General features: G+C 46.3%; 1 protein-coding gene across 1 annotated transcript; it reads right to left on the bottom strand.

The window, feature by feature from the left end:
* Positions 1 to 448: 448 nt before the first annotated feature.
* On the bottom strand, positions 449 to 14998 carry LOC126995279 (mucin-4-like). The gene is made up of 6 exons (XM_050854768.1): positions 14897 to 14998; positions 14045 to 14560; positions 4202 to 4217; positions 3589 to 3825; positions 2348 to 3484; positions 449 to 2196 (listed from the first exon to the last, which is right to left on the bottom strand). Exons 1-6 carry the CDS (start codon positions 14996 to 14998, stop codon positions 449 to 451), a joined length of 3756 nt encoding a protein of 1251 aa, XP_050710725.1.
* Between the last annotated feature and the right edge of the window lie 520 nt (positions 14999 to 15518).

Genomic DNA, 15518 nt, shown 5'->3' with positions numbered 1-15518 from the left:
GACTGGTGGAAAGAAGAAAGGAACGACAATTTGAATGACTGAATGAATGACTCGAGGAAGGAGTGAAGGTCAGAAGAGAAAGGCAACACGTAAGGAAGAAGGGAAGGAAATAGTAGTGAGGACGGAGGACGGAGGGGAAATTGGAGTGAATGAAAAATATTAAGGTGCTGCTGTTAGTCTGTAGGCTGTCCACGGTGCTGCTGTGAGGCTGTAATTTGTCCACGGTGGTGCTGTTAGTCTGTAGTCCGTCCAAAGTGCTGCTGTTAGTCTGTAATTTGTCCACGGTGCTGCTGTTAGTCTGTAGTTCGTCCAAGGTGCTGCTGTTAGTCTGTAATTTGTCCACGGTGCTGCTGTTAGTCTGTAGTCCGTCCAAAGTGCTGCTGTTAGTCTGTAATTTGTCCACGGTGCTGCTGTTAGTCTGTAGTCCGTCCAAAGTGCTGCTGTTAGTCTATAATTTGTCCACGGTGCTGCTGTTAGTCTGTAGTCCGTCCAAAGTGCTGCTGTTAGTCTGTAATTTGTCCACGGTGCTGCTGTTAGTCTGTAGTCCGTCCAAGGTGCTGCTGTGAGGCTGTAATTTGTCCACGGTGCTGCTGTTAGTCTGTAGTCCGTCCAAGGTGCTGCTGTTAGTCTGTAATTTGTCCACGGTGCTGCTGTTAGTCTGTAGTCCGTCCACGGTGCTGCTGTTAGTTTGTAGTCTGTCCACGGTGCTGCTGTTAGTTTGTAGTCTGTCCACGGTGCTGCTGTTAGTCTGTAGTCTGTCCACGGTGCTGCTGTTAGTTTGTAGTCTGTCCACGGTGCTGCTGTTAGTTTGTAGTCTGTCCACGGTGCTGCTGTTAGTCTGTAGTCTGTCCACGGTGCTGCTGTTAGTCTGTAGTCTGTCCACGGTGATGCTGTTAGTCTGTAGTCTGTCCACGGTGATGCTGTTAGTCTGTAGTCTGTCCACGGTGCTGCTGTTAGTTTGTAGTCTGTTCACGGTGCTGCTGTTAGTTTGTAGTCTGTCCACGGTGCTGCTGTTAGTTTGTAGTCTGTTCACGGTGCTGCTGTTAGTTTGTAGTCTGTTCACGGTGCTGCTGCCAGTGTGTTGTCTGTCCACGGTGCTGCTGTTAGTTTGTAGTCTGTCCACGGTGCTGCTGTTAGTTTGTAGTCTGTCCACGGTGCTGCTGTTAGTTTGTAGTCTGTCCACGGTGCTGCTGTTAGTCTGTAGTCTGTCCACGGTGCTGCTGTTAGTCTGTAGTCTGTCCACGGTGATGCTGTTAGTCTGTAGTCTGTCCACGGTGATGCTGTTAGTCTGTAGTCTGTCCACGGTGCTGCTGTTAGTTTGTAGTCTGTTCACGGTGCTGCTGTTAGTTTGTAGTCTGTCCACGGTGCTGCTGTTAGTTTGTAGTCTGTTCACGGTGCTGCTGTTAGTTTGTAGTCTGTTCACGGTGCTGCTGCCAGTGTGTTGTCTGTCCACGGTGCTGCTGTTAGTTTGTAGTCTGTCCACGGTGCTGCTGTTAGTTTGTAGTCTGTCCACGGTGATGCTGTTAGTTTGTAGTCTGTCCACGGTGATGCTGTTAGTTTGTAGTCTGTCCACGGTGATGCTGTTAGTTTGTAGTCTGTCCACGGTGATGCTGTTAGTTTGTAGTCTGTCCACGGTGATGCTGTTAGTTTGTAGTCTGTCCACGGTGATGCTGTTAGTTTGTAGTCTGTCCACGGTGATGCTGTTAGTTTGTAGTCTGTCCACGGTGCTGCTGTTAGTCTGTAGTCTGTCCACGGTGATGCTGTTAGTCTGTAGTCTGTCCACGGTGATGCTGTTAGTCTGTAGTCTGTCCACGGTGATGCTGTTAGTCTGTAGTCTGTCCACGGTGATGCTGTTAGTTTGTAGTCTGTCCACGGTGCTGCTGTTAGTTTGTAGTCTGTCCACGGTGATGCTGTTAGTTTGTAGTCTGTCCACGGTGATGCTGTTAGTTTGTAGTCTGTCCACGGTGCTGCTGTTAGTTTGTAGTCTGTTCACGGTGATGCTGTTAGTTTGTAGTCTGTCCACGGTGCTTTTTAGGTTAGGGTGTTTCCACCTCCGTAAGACAGAATGGTAGTGTCTTGTGTGGGGGTGCTGCACGTGGGAAGCTGGGGAGGGTGTGTTGCTGCCTGTGTGTCCTGTTTGGGGGTAGGGGTGCTGCACGGGTGAAGCTGGGGAGGGTGTGTTGCTGCCTGTGTGTCCTGTTTGGGGTAAGGGGTGCTGCACGGAGGAAGCTGGGGAGGGTGTGTTGCTGCCTGTGTGTCCTGTTTGGGGTAAGGGGTGCTGCACGGAGGAAGCTGGGGAGGGTGTGTTGCTGCCTGTGTGTCCTGTGTGGGGGTGGGGGTGCTGCACGGGGGAAGCTGGGTGAGTGTGTGTTGCTGTCTGTGTGTCCTGTGTGGGGGTGCTGCACGGGGGAGACTGGGGAGGGTGTGTTGCTGCCTGTGTGTCCTGTGTGGGAGTGCTGCACGGGGGAAGCTGGGGAGGGTGTGTTGCTGCCTGTGTGTCCTGTGTGGGAGTGCTGCACGGGGGAGACTGGGGAGGGTGTGTTGCTGCCTGTGTGTCCTGTGTGGGAGTGCTGCACGGGGGAAGCTGGGGAGGGTGTGTTGCTGCCTGTGTGTCCTGTGTGGGGGTGCTGCACGGGGGAGACTGGGGAGGGTGTGTTGCTGCCTGTGTGTCCTGTGTGGGGGTGCTGCACGGGGGAGACTGGGGAGGGTGTGCTGCCTGTGTGTCCTGTGTGGGGTGCTGCACAGGGGAGACTGGGAGGGTGTGTTGCTGCCTGTGTGTCCTGTGTGGGGTGCTGCACGGGGAGACTGGGGAGGTGTGTTGCGGGCTGTGTGTCCTGTGTGGGGGTGCTGCACGGGGGAAGCTGGGGAGGGTGTGTTGCTGCCTGTGTGTCCTGTGTGGGTGTGCGGCACGGGGGAGCCTGGGGAGGGTGTGTTGCTGCCTGTGTGTCCTGTGTGGGGGTGCTGCACGGGGGAAGCTGGGGAGGGTGTGTTGCTGCTTGTGTGTCCTGTGTGGGGTAAGGGGTGCTGCACGGAGGAAGCTGGGAGGGTGTGTTGCTGCCTGTGTGTCCTGTGTGGGGTGGGGTGCTGCACGGGGAAGCTGGGGAGGTGTGTTGCTGCCTGTGTGTCCTGTGTGGGGTAAGGGTGCTGCACGGAGGAAGCTGGGGGTGTGTGTTGCTGCCTGTGTGTCCTGTGTGGGGTAAGGGGTGCTGCACGGGGGAGACTGGGGAGGGTGTGTTGCTGCCTGTGTGTCCTGTGTGGGGTAAGGGGTGCTGCACGGAGGAAGCTGGGGAGTGTGTGTTGCTGCCTGTGTGTCCTGCATGGGGGGTGCTGCACGGGGAAGCTGGAGAGGGTGTGTTGCTGCCTGTGTGTCCTGTGTGGGGGTGCTGCACGGGGGAAGCTGGGGAGGGTGTGTTGCTGCCTGTGTGTCCTGTGTGGGGGTGCTGCACGGGGGAAGCTGGGGAGGGTGTGTTGCTGCCTGTGTGTCCTGTGTGGGAGTGCTGCACGGGGGAAGCTAGGGAGGGTGTGTTGCTGCGTGTGTGTGTGTGTGGGAGTGCTGCACGGGGGTGGCTGGGGAGGGTGTGTTGCTGCCTGTGTGTCCTGTGTGGGAGTGCTGCGCGGGGGAAGCTGGGGAGGGTGTGTTGCTGCCTGTGTGTAATGTGTGGGAGTGCTGCACGGGGGTGGCTGGGGAGGGTGTGTTGCTGCCTGTGTGTCCAGTGTGGGGGTGCTGCACGGAGGAAGCTGGGGAGGATATGTTGCTGCCTGTGTGTCCTGTGTGGGAGTGCTGCACGGGGGAAGCTGGGGAGGGTGTGTTGCTGCTTGTGTGTCCTGTGTGGGGGTGCAGCACGGGGGAAGCTGTGGAGGGTGTGTTGCTTCATGTTTAACGTGGTGATGGAACAAGCTTTTTTATAATCCTGGTAGCGTAGCCTTCAGGACTTTCCGGAATTGCCCACGCACCTAACCTGTCTGCTTATATATATAATTTTACCCTACAAGTTTCATCAATCTTACACTTCGAAGAATTTTTCTCGTGAGATGTTGATATGAAATTCCGAGAGGATGAGAGTAAGGAAGGAGGCGGAGGCGGAGGCGGAGACTGAAACTGAATTGAAGAGAAGTGGGAGAAGAAAAAACAAAATAGGAAGAGCAGGAAAAAATAATTAAGAAAAGAAGAGTAGGAAAAGTCGGGCGGGCCCTAGTTTACCTGTATCCTGACACGGCTGATGGCATCACAAGTTGCTCGGAGATGTGCATCAAGGCATGAGAAGGAAGCCACCCACGTACAATTTCCCGCCACTCAAGTCTTGACCCCTCTTACTCCTTGCCTGTGTTCCTGGTGACGGGATTACTCTGAGGTTCATAATGTTTCCCTCGTTTTTATCCTTCCCCTTTAAATCTCTGTTTGTTTTTGTTCTTGTTCTTGTTTTCTTGGGGGAAGGGCATGATAAGATGTAGGCGATGCTAAGATAACTGAAGACATAGTCATGAAATGGACAAATAATCTTCATAGAACGAAGTCTCCAGGTCCATATCATATTTTCCTTCCTGTTCTAAAGGAAGCTAGATTATCTCTGAACGTGTGGAGTTGACACCAGAGTAGTCCCAGCAATATGGCAAAAGAACAATTGTGTACCGATACTCAAAAAGAAGGATAAATCAGTAATGCTTCATTACCGCCCAATTAGTTTGACACCGGTTGTAAGAAGTGTTGATTTACATAGATTTGCATAGACAATCAGACCACACAGACCCCATGGTCCAGACTAGGTGGTCTCTCCTTAAACCTAAGTGATTTTATATTAATCAGATGGCTCCAAAACGTTGCTTTTCTACTCTAGTTAATATTAAGTTCAAGGAAGTGACGGTCGAGCTTGTTTTTAAAGGAGTCAATCGTGTTACACTGGACCACTGATTCTTGATTGATTGATTGATTGATTGATTTATTGGCCTCAAGGTAGTTACATAGATTATTTTACACATTGTCTTTAAAAGCCACTAGTCCATTGAGCCGTAGCTCTCTTATGGACTACATGTTATATATATTTATATATAAGTGAGCATAACAGGTGCGACAAGGTCTCTCAAAAATATATTAAAGATTGCAAAAATATTAAGTATGGCTAACTCAGAATGCATACTATATACATGTGCACCCCAATACAAAATTAATGAAAATAGGCTTTTGTTCCTGATTAATAGAACAAAGTGATAATACTAATAATAATAATAACAATAACAACAAAAATACTACTAACAGTAATAATAGTTTCACAACAGTATTACTAATAATAATGATAATGACAATAAAAAAAAATAATAATGACAGACATGATAATAATGAGACATGATAATAATGATAGACATAATAATGATAGACATGATAATAATGATAAACATGATAATAGTGACAGTAGTAACGCATAATAATAATAATAATAATAATAATAATAATAATAATAGTGATAATAAAATTATAATAGTGATACTGATCCTGAACATTACTATTACATATTCTAATAGTAGTAGTAGTAGTAGTAGTAGTAGTAGTAGTAGCAGTAGTAGTAGCAGTGGTAGTAGCAGTAGTAGCAGTGGTAGTAGCAGTAGTAGTAGCAGTAGAGAAGGAAGGGAAAGGGGGAAGGGGAAGGATAGGAGGAAAGCATAGCAAGCACTCTTTAACATGCCTTAATGTGAGGTAGTTAAGGTATATATTTCACTGAAAAATATTAAGTATAATTACCATGTAACAATGAAAATAAATTTCTTTTAAATGAGACTAGATTATCATTATTTAGAAGGGACTGAGGCAAGTTATTCCAGTTTTTTGATCCCCGTGACAGAACACTCTGCTGGGCGTGTGTGGTCCTGCATAACGGCAGACGCAATTGATGAGTTCTACGGGTCACAGAGTGGGGCATCACAGTAAAGCCAGGGTATACAGGGAAAGAGTGAAGAGCTTTGTGTACAAATAAGTTAGTTTGAAGGTATATAATATCGGGAAGCTTTAACAACCTAAAATCTCTAAAAATACAGTTTGTATGAGCATACCGATCTTTAAAGAACATAACACGTAAGAGTTTTTTTTGTGAAATAATCAGGCTGTCGATGAAGGTGTTATAGGCGCCTCCCCATATGGCACAACAGTATAGAAGGTGCGGATATATTAGAGATAAATAAATTTGCCGTAAAGAGTTTTGGTTCAAACAATCTCTTAGTCTGTATATTACGCCCGTTAGCAGGGCTACCTTTGATTTTACCATGTCAATGTGTTGTTTCCATTTTAATTTATTATCGATAGTTATACCTAAAAAATTAAAATCAGTAACTACATTTAATGCAAAATTATTTATTTTTATTGATGTATGAACTGGCTGAGTCGTGAGTGGACTAGAAATCATGAACTTAGTTTTGTTAATATTTAATGTTAATTTATTACTCATGATCCAATTTGATACATTGATAAGCTCAGTATTTAAAGTGTCTGTTATATCTTCAAGATCATCTCCTTGAATGAAAATTGTGGTATCGTCGGCAAATAAAAGGAATTTTAATTTATTGCTGCTATGAATTATGTCATTGATATAAATTAAGAAAAGAATCGGGCCAAGAATTGATCCCTGGGGCACACCACATGCAGTATCTGTATATGGCGATGACACATTGTTAAACGATGTATATTGTTTCCTGTGTGCTAAGTAACTTTTGAACCAATTATGCGCATTGCCACGAATTCCATATACAAACAATTTATCTAGTAGAATGTTATGAGAAATGGTGTCAAGAGCTTTAGTGAGATCACAGAACACAGTTATCTGGAACATTTTTGCATCCAAAGCATTGTAAATATTTTGACATAGATGGTGAAGTGCTAATTCAGTTGAATACTTAGGACGGAAGCCATACTGAACGGAGGTGAGGAGTGAGTGTTTGGACAGGTAATTCATTAGTCTTACTGACATCATTTTTTCAAAAATTTTGCTAAAGCTAGGCAAGATGGAAATAGGTCTGTAATTAAGTGGTAATGAAGAGTCTCCCTTCTTAAAGATTGGAACAACACGTGCCATCTGCAGGTGACTTGGAAAAGAGCCTTCTTTAAAAGATGTATTAATTATATAAACTAAAAAGGGAGAAATTAGGTCACAACATTCCTTAATTATTTTAATACTAATGTCATCATGTCCCAGGGAAGAGACTTTTATATTAAGAATGACAGACTTAACTTCTGGTAGTGTAGTGGGTCGTAAGTAGAAAGAAAATGGAACCGATTCGGGGAGATAAGTGGTAAAAGGTGTTTGGGTCTCTGGGATGTTCGTGGCTAATGGTGGGAGCTTATTCCATTCTCGCACTACAACGTTGGTGAAGAAAAATTTGATGCAGTCTGAATTTACTTGTCTACTTTTGAGTTTTGTGGCACTGTTCCTCGTTCGCAAAGTGTCATCGATCATAAACAATTTTGTTCTGTCTACATTCGTGAAACCATTAAGTATTTTAAAACATTCGATCAGTTTTCCTCGGAGGCGACGTTTTTCAAGAGATAACATGTTAAGGGTGGATAGCCTTTCTTCGTAGGATTTGTTGCGCAAGGAAGGGATCATTTTTGTTGCTCGACGCTGAACACCTTCTAGTTTAGCAATGTCCTTTGCATGGTGGGGAGACCAAAACTGTACCGCATATTCCAAGTGGGGTCTGACTAAACTATTGTAGAGCGGAAGTATTACATCTTTATTCTTGAATAAAAAGTTTCTTTTAATGAAGCCCAACATTATGTTCGCTGTATTTGCTGCATCGATGCATTGATGTGAGAATTTGAGGTTTGACGCGATTTTAATCTCCAGGTCCTTAACGCACTGAACGCTTGTGAGTTTAACGCCGCGTATTTCGTAATCGAACTTCTTATTTTTTGTTCCAACTTGAAGGACCTGGCACTTGTCTACGTTAAAGGGCATCTCCCATCTATCCGACCAAGCTGAAATTTTGTGCAAATCCTCTTGGAGGCTTTGCCTGTCTTCGTCAGTGAGAACCGAGTTACCAATCTTTGTGTCGTCTGCAAGTTTACTAATGCGATTATTGAGTCCAACATCCACGTCGTTGATGTAAATAATGAAGAGCACTGGGCCATGAACCGAGCCCTGAGGGACGCCACTAGTGACCGGCGCCCACTCTGAGTTAAATCCGTCAATCACAACTCTTTGCTGTCTGTTGCTCAACCAATTCGCGATCCATTATTTTACTTGACAGTCAATGCCTATTTGCTTTAATTTATAAAGCAATTTATGATGTGGGACTTTATCAAACGCTTTCTGGAAACCAAGATAGACTACGTCCACTGATTTGGTTACGTCATAAATTGAGAAGAGATCGTTATAAAAGGTCAGTAGGTTTGACAGGCAGGATCTTTTGTTACGGAAGCCATGTTGTGAATCCCCAATTAATGAGTGGCTTTCGAGGTAACTCACAATTTTGTCTCTAGTTATGCTCTCGAGTAGCTTACCTACAATTGAAGTGTTGAGTCCAATACATTTACAGTTACTTATAACCACGTAGAATCTAGATTCATAATGGTATATATAATATGATTCATGCCTCATGACAACGGTAATTGGTGTCGTACTAATCTTTTGTCATTTTATTACAGGTGTACAAAGCGGCAGATAGGGACGAAAATAATTATATTACCTATGGACTTTAGTAAAGCATTAGAAAAAATGCCTTCCAAATGCTCTTAGTAATCTTAAAGCCCCTATACAGGTTAAACTTTTGAGGCGGACCACGGCGTAACTTGTGATAGGACGCAAATATCTCAACTAAACGGTGAACAATAATATTGGGTTCGCGTTGCTAGCGGCGTCTCACAGGGATCAAGCGAAGGTCCATTACTGTTTATGGTTTACATTAACGATCTTGACTGCAGTGTAACTAGTCACATAGGAAATTTGCTGACGACACAAAAAAAGAACGACTAACTAGATCAATTCGATGCTAAAGTATTATTTTGGAAACTCAACGGTTGCTGCGGAAAGCGTTTGGCCCAGGATCAATGTACGAGTATTACCACAGGGAACGTCGTAACAGAGTTCTTGGTTATACATATAGATATGTTAGGAAAAGGAGTGTGGAAGTTATATTTGAATCGTTACGCATTTGGCGGTAGTTAACCAGTAGTTCCACAGATATGAACTGACCATTCCCCTACGTATATACGCTGCGTAAGTACGTTCAAGTGCTTTAATCTCTTACGCAGGTCGTCGTAGTGCTGAGGAATCGGTCAAACCACTAAGGCATACAGCCTCAATATAAGCCAACAATCTTTCTGTTGCCTACACCCCAATGATTCCATGTTTCCTTCTCCTCCTGTCACCTCCTCCTCCTCCTCCTCCTCCTCCTCCTACTCCTCCTCCCCGCCCAACACGCCAGTTACGCCGAAGAGGCTTCCGGGATTATTATTGAGAGGGTGTGAAATAGGCGTATTCGAGGAAGAAGGGAGGGCAGTAGGGATCGGGGAAAGGAAGGAGGGAGGGGATAAAGTAGGAAAGGACTATGATGATGATGTTGGGGAGAGTGTAGGAGGTCATATGCTGGAGTGAGATCCTATTTGTTTGTGTGATTCTTTACTGGCATGTTACGGGGGTTTTGGTGTAGTGTGTGGCTTTGTCTTACTACTATTGTGTGTGTGTGTGTGTGTGTGTGTGTGTGTGTGTGTGTGTGTGTTTTACGTTTCGGCCTATGTCGCCGATAGGTTTTCTTGGTGGGGCCTGATGGTCGGCCCCAGCCCGTTATGGCGCAGGCAAGTGTTTACATCTTGCGTATGTGTGTGTGTGTGTGTGTGTGTGTGTGTGTGTGTGTGTGTGTGTGTGTGTGTGTGTGTGTGATTATGTGTGTGTGTGTGTTTGTGTGTGTGTGTATGAGAGAGAGAGAGAGAGAGAGAGAGAGAGAGGTAAATGAGAGCAATAACACCTCCGCTTCTAAGATTATTTTATTGTTTCTGTTCTCTCTCTCTCTCTCTCTCTCTCTCATACTTGCATACCTTCCACCACCCAAATTGTCTTCAGTCAGAATATTTTAGTAGAAACTTTTCTCATAAAACAAAGAAAAGCACCACCACCACCACCACCACTACCACCACAATTTTTTCCCCCTCGTTTGGTCCTTTCTTTCATGTTAAGTGGACGTGGCCCAACTGTCTATTCCGGCAGAAAAAAAAGCAATCTGGCTAACTAGACTGCTAAAATATACAGCAGGCCGCTTCTGCACATCAGCCTGCTGGCAAACTGGCTTTTAAATATCTAAATTAGTGTTCCCAGAGCCTTTCCTTTCTTTTGTCTTCCTCGCTGCCCAGTACGAAAGGGAAGAAATCAGAGACACGGTGTATAAAGAAACTAACGAGAGAGAGAGAGAGAGAGAGAGATCTTTGAAAGTGGTTGGTCACCACTAATTAATATGCGTGCCAAATACTATTCATGTCGATTTCGGTTTGGCGGGGAAAGTAAATGGTTGGGCGGGATTGGGTGGTTTTGGGGCGGAATGTGGCGGCGGCGCGGTGGCTCCCGAGCTGACGAGTACACGTCTGCTTACCTCCCCGGCCCCCGCACGGTAAGGAGTCGGCTCGCTTACCATGCACGTGCTGCACAATGGCTTGCAAGCCTGCTGGGAAACCCACGGGCAAGATTCGCCCACTGACGTACGAGCATACGTACTGAGTGAAAAAATGGAAGTTGGCGGTGGCCGAGTGCGTAAGGTGGTGAGCGTGTGGTCGGACTGAACAGCATCAAAAGGCAGATAATGCCTACCAGTGCACTCGGGTTAGAACGAACGAAAAAAAAAAAGGTGTGGGTGTGTCAAAATGGCAAGGGCCAGAACCAAATTATATTTTTTCCATAGGTTTAGTTATTCTTATGACGCGGTTTCTTATGGCGCGGCCTTTGCTCAGAACCAATTAACCGCGCCATACGCGACTCGACTGTGTATATATATATATATATATATATATATATATATATATATATATATATATATATATATATATATATATATATATATATATATATATATATATATATATATATATATTTATTTATTTATTTAAAGTTTAAGTAAGAGAGAGAGAGAGAGGGGCACGCAGCTTTCCGGCGCCTCACCCTTCTGCCTTTCAATCGTGTAATGCAGGTCCGGCGCCGGTTTCCCCTTCATTACCGGGCCGTCGCACCTTTAAATGTTACTTTTAAATGTCATTGGTTCCATGGTCTGGAGTTTTTCACATTTATGTCAGTGTATCATTTCCTTGTCTCTTGAAAGAGATAAATATAAACACGTGTGTATTAAAAAATATATATAGTAGCTTGACTAGAAACAAAGTAAGTTGAAACAAAAAAATCAGTATGTTATTTGTGATAAGTTTTTAATAATATAAAAGTTGTTTTGCACACACACACACACACACACACACACAAGCGTACAAAAGTTTCAAAATATTAGACCGTTGTTTCCCAACCTTTTCTTGTCCCGTTCCCCCTTTTTTCTGTCACTTTTTCACCTGTGGACCCCTACAGGGGACGATAAATCTTCCTGTCATCTCACGGGTCCATCATGACCATCTCGATGTCCAAATTTGTGACGTGAGTCGTGAATACGGACTCTTGAAATTCGGTTCATGTACTCCTGGTTGGGAACCGCTGATCCAGAGTTACGTGTGTGTATTCCTTAAAATTTGCTTCGCATTTACCTGTTTGTCATCGGTGTGTGTGTGTGTGTGTGTGTGTGTGTGTGTGTGTGCTCCTTTTTCGTCTCCTCTCCTCCTTCACCTTCTTACCTCTTCAATCTACGAAGAAACCCATCATCTCTTTCACTAAAGCCCCGTTCACACTTTGGCGACGTTCGCTACAGCCGCCCTAGCCGATGTTTCTTCTTCTGATTCATGTGATTGGGGCGTTTGGACATGTTCCTATATATAGGCTATTTCCGTGGGAAATTCTTGTAGTGGAGAAGGTGATATTGGAGGAGGCGTGCTTTTCTTTGTCATTTTTTTTTTATCTTTTATTGGGTTGCAGGCTGGAATTGAGGGGCGACACAGTGTTGCGTAGGTGGCGGTCGACTAATAAAGCCTACTCTGCGGCGCTCCATGTAATGATACACGTTACCTGTCTTTGCTTACCTATTTACTTAATGTTTTCCTCAATATTTTTTTTTCTTGTTATTTTTTCTTTGCCTTTTGTTTTCTAGCTTCACCTTAGGTCTTTTTTTATTTTTTGTTTCCTGACTTTCTTCTTCCTGTCTTCCTTTCTTAATTCCGCTTTTGCTTTGTCTTGTTTTCTATCTTCTCTGTAGCTCTCCTCCCTTCATTTTTTTTATTTCCTTTCTTCCTTTCTTCGTGTCCTCGTTTCTTTCATCTTTTCTTTCTGTCGTATTTGTTTCTTTGTTTCTTTATATGAATTTCTCGGCTTAACGATTTGTTTTTTGGTCTTACTTACTTTATATGACTCACTTTTTAGTTGACTTACCTTATCTTTTCTACCTCTCTTGCCTTGGCATATTTTACATCCACCTTACTTTTATGACTTAATTACTTTTCTTACTTAATTACTTTACCTGGGTTACCTCTAATTGGCTTACTTTACTTGACTTTACCTGGTTTGCCTCCCTAGTTTACCTTAGGCTTGTTTATCTTAGTTTTTTTTTTTGTTGGCTTACTGACTTTCACGGCATTACTTTACCTTACTTATCTCACCTTTAGTTGTCTCCCGTTACCTAGCTAGCTTTACTTGCTTTTAAGTTTACATTTGCCTCACGTTTCTTGGCTTATTGGCTTCTTTTAATTGGCCTAATTTTTACCTTATCTAGCTGCACGCCGACTGCCCAGGCCGGAATTCGAACCCATGCCTGCAGATTCGTAGTCAGGAACGTTAACTACTGCACCGAGGAGGCGTATAAATATATTGAAAAGCGAACACTAAAGAAGGAAATCGGTGTCTTCGCGGTGCCAGTGTTCCCCGTCCCCGCCCGCATTGCCCGCGCCTTCACGCCATACCACACCCTCCACGCGGCAGCCTCGCCAAAACCAGCGGCAGGGTGTGTAGGCTACATGCACAACAAGCGAACGACACCACGCACGCTAGCGAGTCCCGGCAACTCATGGCGCACCGATCCGTCAGTGACAGTGAAAAAATACAACTATAAAATGAACTGAAAACTAAAACAAATAAGAACAAATTCAAAATAATACCACAGGGAAGAAACACAGTATTGCCATAGACGGCACGGCACGCCCGTAGAGGAAAACTCCAGACAAGGGAGAGTATTTGAATCGACAGTTGGCCGTGCGGGGAAAGAATACCCTCAAAGACGTAAGGAAGCAGACGCCCTGACATACCTGTACGGCCTTAGGAGTCGCCCAACAACCACCACAACGCATCCCACAAAAACTTTATAATCCCCGTCACGCAATATCCCTCAATGCCACTCATCACAACAAACAGAAGGGACCATTTAACATTACAGCAGATACAAAATAAAACTTTGGACTCGCACACAGTGAGAAACATCTACACACACGAAACACTGAATCACTACACGAAGATCGGCCAAGATCGAGCTTACAGATAACACGGCCAAGAGAATACAAGGTCTTCTCAACCTCGTACCAGAATTCTTCTCTTCTGCGCAGTGACGTCACTCGCAGCCACTCAGTCCCGCCCACAGTCCCACCCCACCAGCCTTCGCCTGACCACTGGTGGGGATGTATCTTGTGTGCTCCATTTTATTTTATTTTGATGGGTGACTTTAGCATTTAGTGCTCTATTTTCTTTTATTTCGATGGGTGACTTTAGCAAAGTTTACCATTTAGGATTATGGAACTGAAGCAGTCACACAATTAATGGGCTAGAAGTCGGTACTGGGTAGAAGTGGTTAAGGTGTTACAGAGAGTGTCAGAGGCAGGACAGGATAACTATTCATTAGAGGATGATTGCAGTGAGTAAGATGTCCTAAAATACTTGGATAAGAAGGTTAATTACACACACACACACACACACACACACACACACACACACACACACACAAGGGCGAAGAGGCCGCAGCTGTAGCCGTCCTGCTGGCGCTGCACGTGCCGCATGACGGCGCCCGGGGACGGGACGTGCAGATCCTGCAGCTGCCGCACCAGGGCGGTCGTGTAGGCGGAGAGGGTGTTGTAGAGCGAGTCGTACACGGCCAGCTGGCCGGGGTGCGCCGCGCCGTACGAGGACAGCAGCAGCCAGTGGCTGCTCCCCGCGCGACTGTAGTCCGCCATGGAGGCGAGGCTCATCGGCATAGACCGGTTCACCACCTGCAGGAAGAGCGCCCTGCTGCCGGGCTGCAGGGGCGGCAGGGTGAAGGCGGCGCCACTGGCGTACAGGCCGCGAGTGTTCTGGAATTGCCGCTGCAGCAGCTCCTGGTCCATGACGTCATCAGACAGCCAGCGCTGGCCCAGGATGTCCCGCTGGTCGGGGCTGCGCAGGCGCGGTGGCGGCAGGAATGTCCAGGGCTGAGTTTTCCTTGGCGCTCCTTCGGGAGTTTCATGGGACGCGCCTCTCGGGGACTTCTTAAGATGGCCCTTTAGCTACTCCTTTAGTGTGTCCTTTAATGGCTTCTTTAGCAACTCTCCTTTGGTATTCTTTCGGGGCGCCATCAGCCGCCGGCGGGCGTTGCCGCGTCTCGGATCGTGTGCCTTGGGGCGAAGGCGCGTTACGAATGGCCGTAACCGTACGCCGGGTGTTGGGGGCGCACACTTGCTCAGTGCCTTGCCGGGAGTTGGGGGCACATACACGCTCAGTGCCGTGCCAGGTGTTGGGGACACACACACGCTCAGTGCCTTGCCAAGTGTTGGGGACACACACACGCTCAGTGCCTTTCCGGGTGCTAGGGGCACCCACACTGTTCGTCCCCTCTTTACTTTGCTCATGTGCCTGGTCTTGCCTGGTGTTGGGGGCATGCACAGGCTTAGTGTCTTGTCGGGGTGTTGTTTCTTTGCCTTCATTCTTGGCAGCATTCGCAGCCGCCTACTTCTTCATTTGTTTCTTGCTGTTCTCCCTCGGCCACGTCTTTATCGTGCTACGCATGTTGTCCTGGCATCGTCTGACGTCATCGGCGAGGCCCCGAAGCTTCATTACGCCGCATCGTTCATTATACTCTATGGTGACGGGATGGTCTTCGCGGAAGCGCCCCACAGCACCTCCTTTCCCCTTGATTCTGTGACTGTACCTTCGGGGGATCATGATGTTCCTAAGGACCAACGTGTCGGTGACTTTGGTGTTCGGGGATGGTGGCGCGCACGTTTGATCCTCGACTATTTCTTGTGCGTCGCGGCAGTCTTCCTCCGCTGAGGGCAGCTCTGTAGAGGCACTTATTGGGGCAGCAGGCACAGGCTGGCACTCCGTTGTTACAGAACACTCTGCTAAGGGTAGCTCTGTACATGCAGTTACTGAGTCAGCAGGTACGGGCTGACACTCCGTTGTTACGGGACACTCTGTTGAGGGCGGCGCTGTACAAGCAGTTAC

The sequence above is a fragment of the Eriocheir sinensis genome, chromosome 7 (genome assembly GCF_024679095.1).
Source record: "Eriocheir sinensis breed Jianghai 21 chromosome 7, ASM2467909v1, whole genome shotgun sequence".
NCBI lineage: Eukaryota > Metazoa > Arthropoda > Malacostraca > Decapoda > Varunidae > Eriocheir > Eriocheir sinensis.
The sequence above is the reverse complement of the archived record's forward strand: the minus strand, read 5'-3'. Positions and strand labels throughout refer to the sequence as shown.

Excerpts from the sequence above, each read along its gene's own strand:
- LOC126995279 (XM_050854768.1), bottom strand. The coding sequence starts at position 14,998 with ATGAAGGCAAAGAAACAACACCCCGACAAGACACTAAGCCTGTGCATG. Across the intron at positions 14,561-14,896 it reads AAGTAAAGAGGGGACGAACA|TCCCCGAGAGGCGCGTCCCA; the intron begins GTGTGGGTGCCC and ends CATCTTAAGAAG. Across the intron at positions 2,197-2,347 it reads ACACTCACCCAGCTTCCCCC|GACACACAGGCAGCAACACA; the intron begins GTGCAGCACCCC and ends TACCCCAAACAG.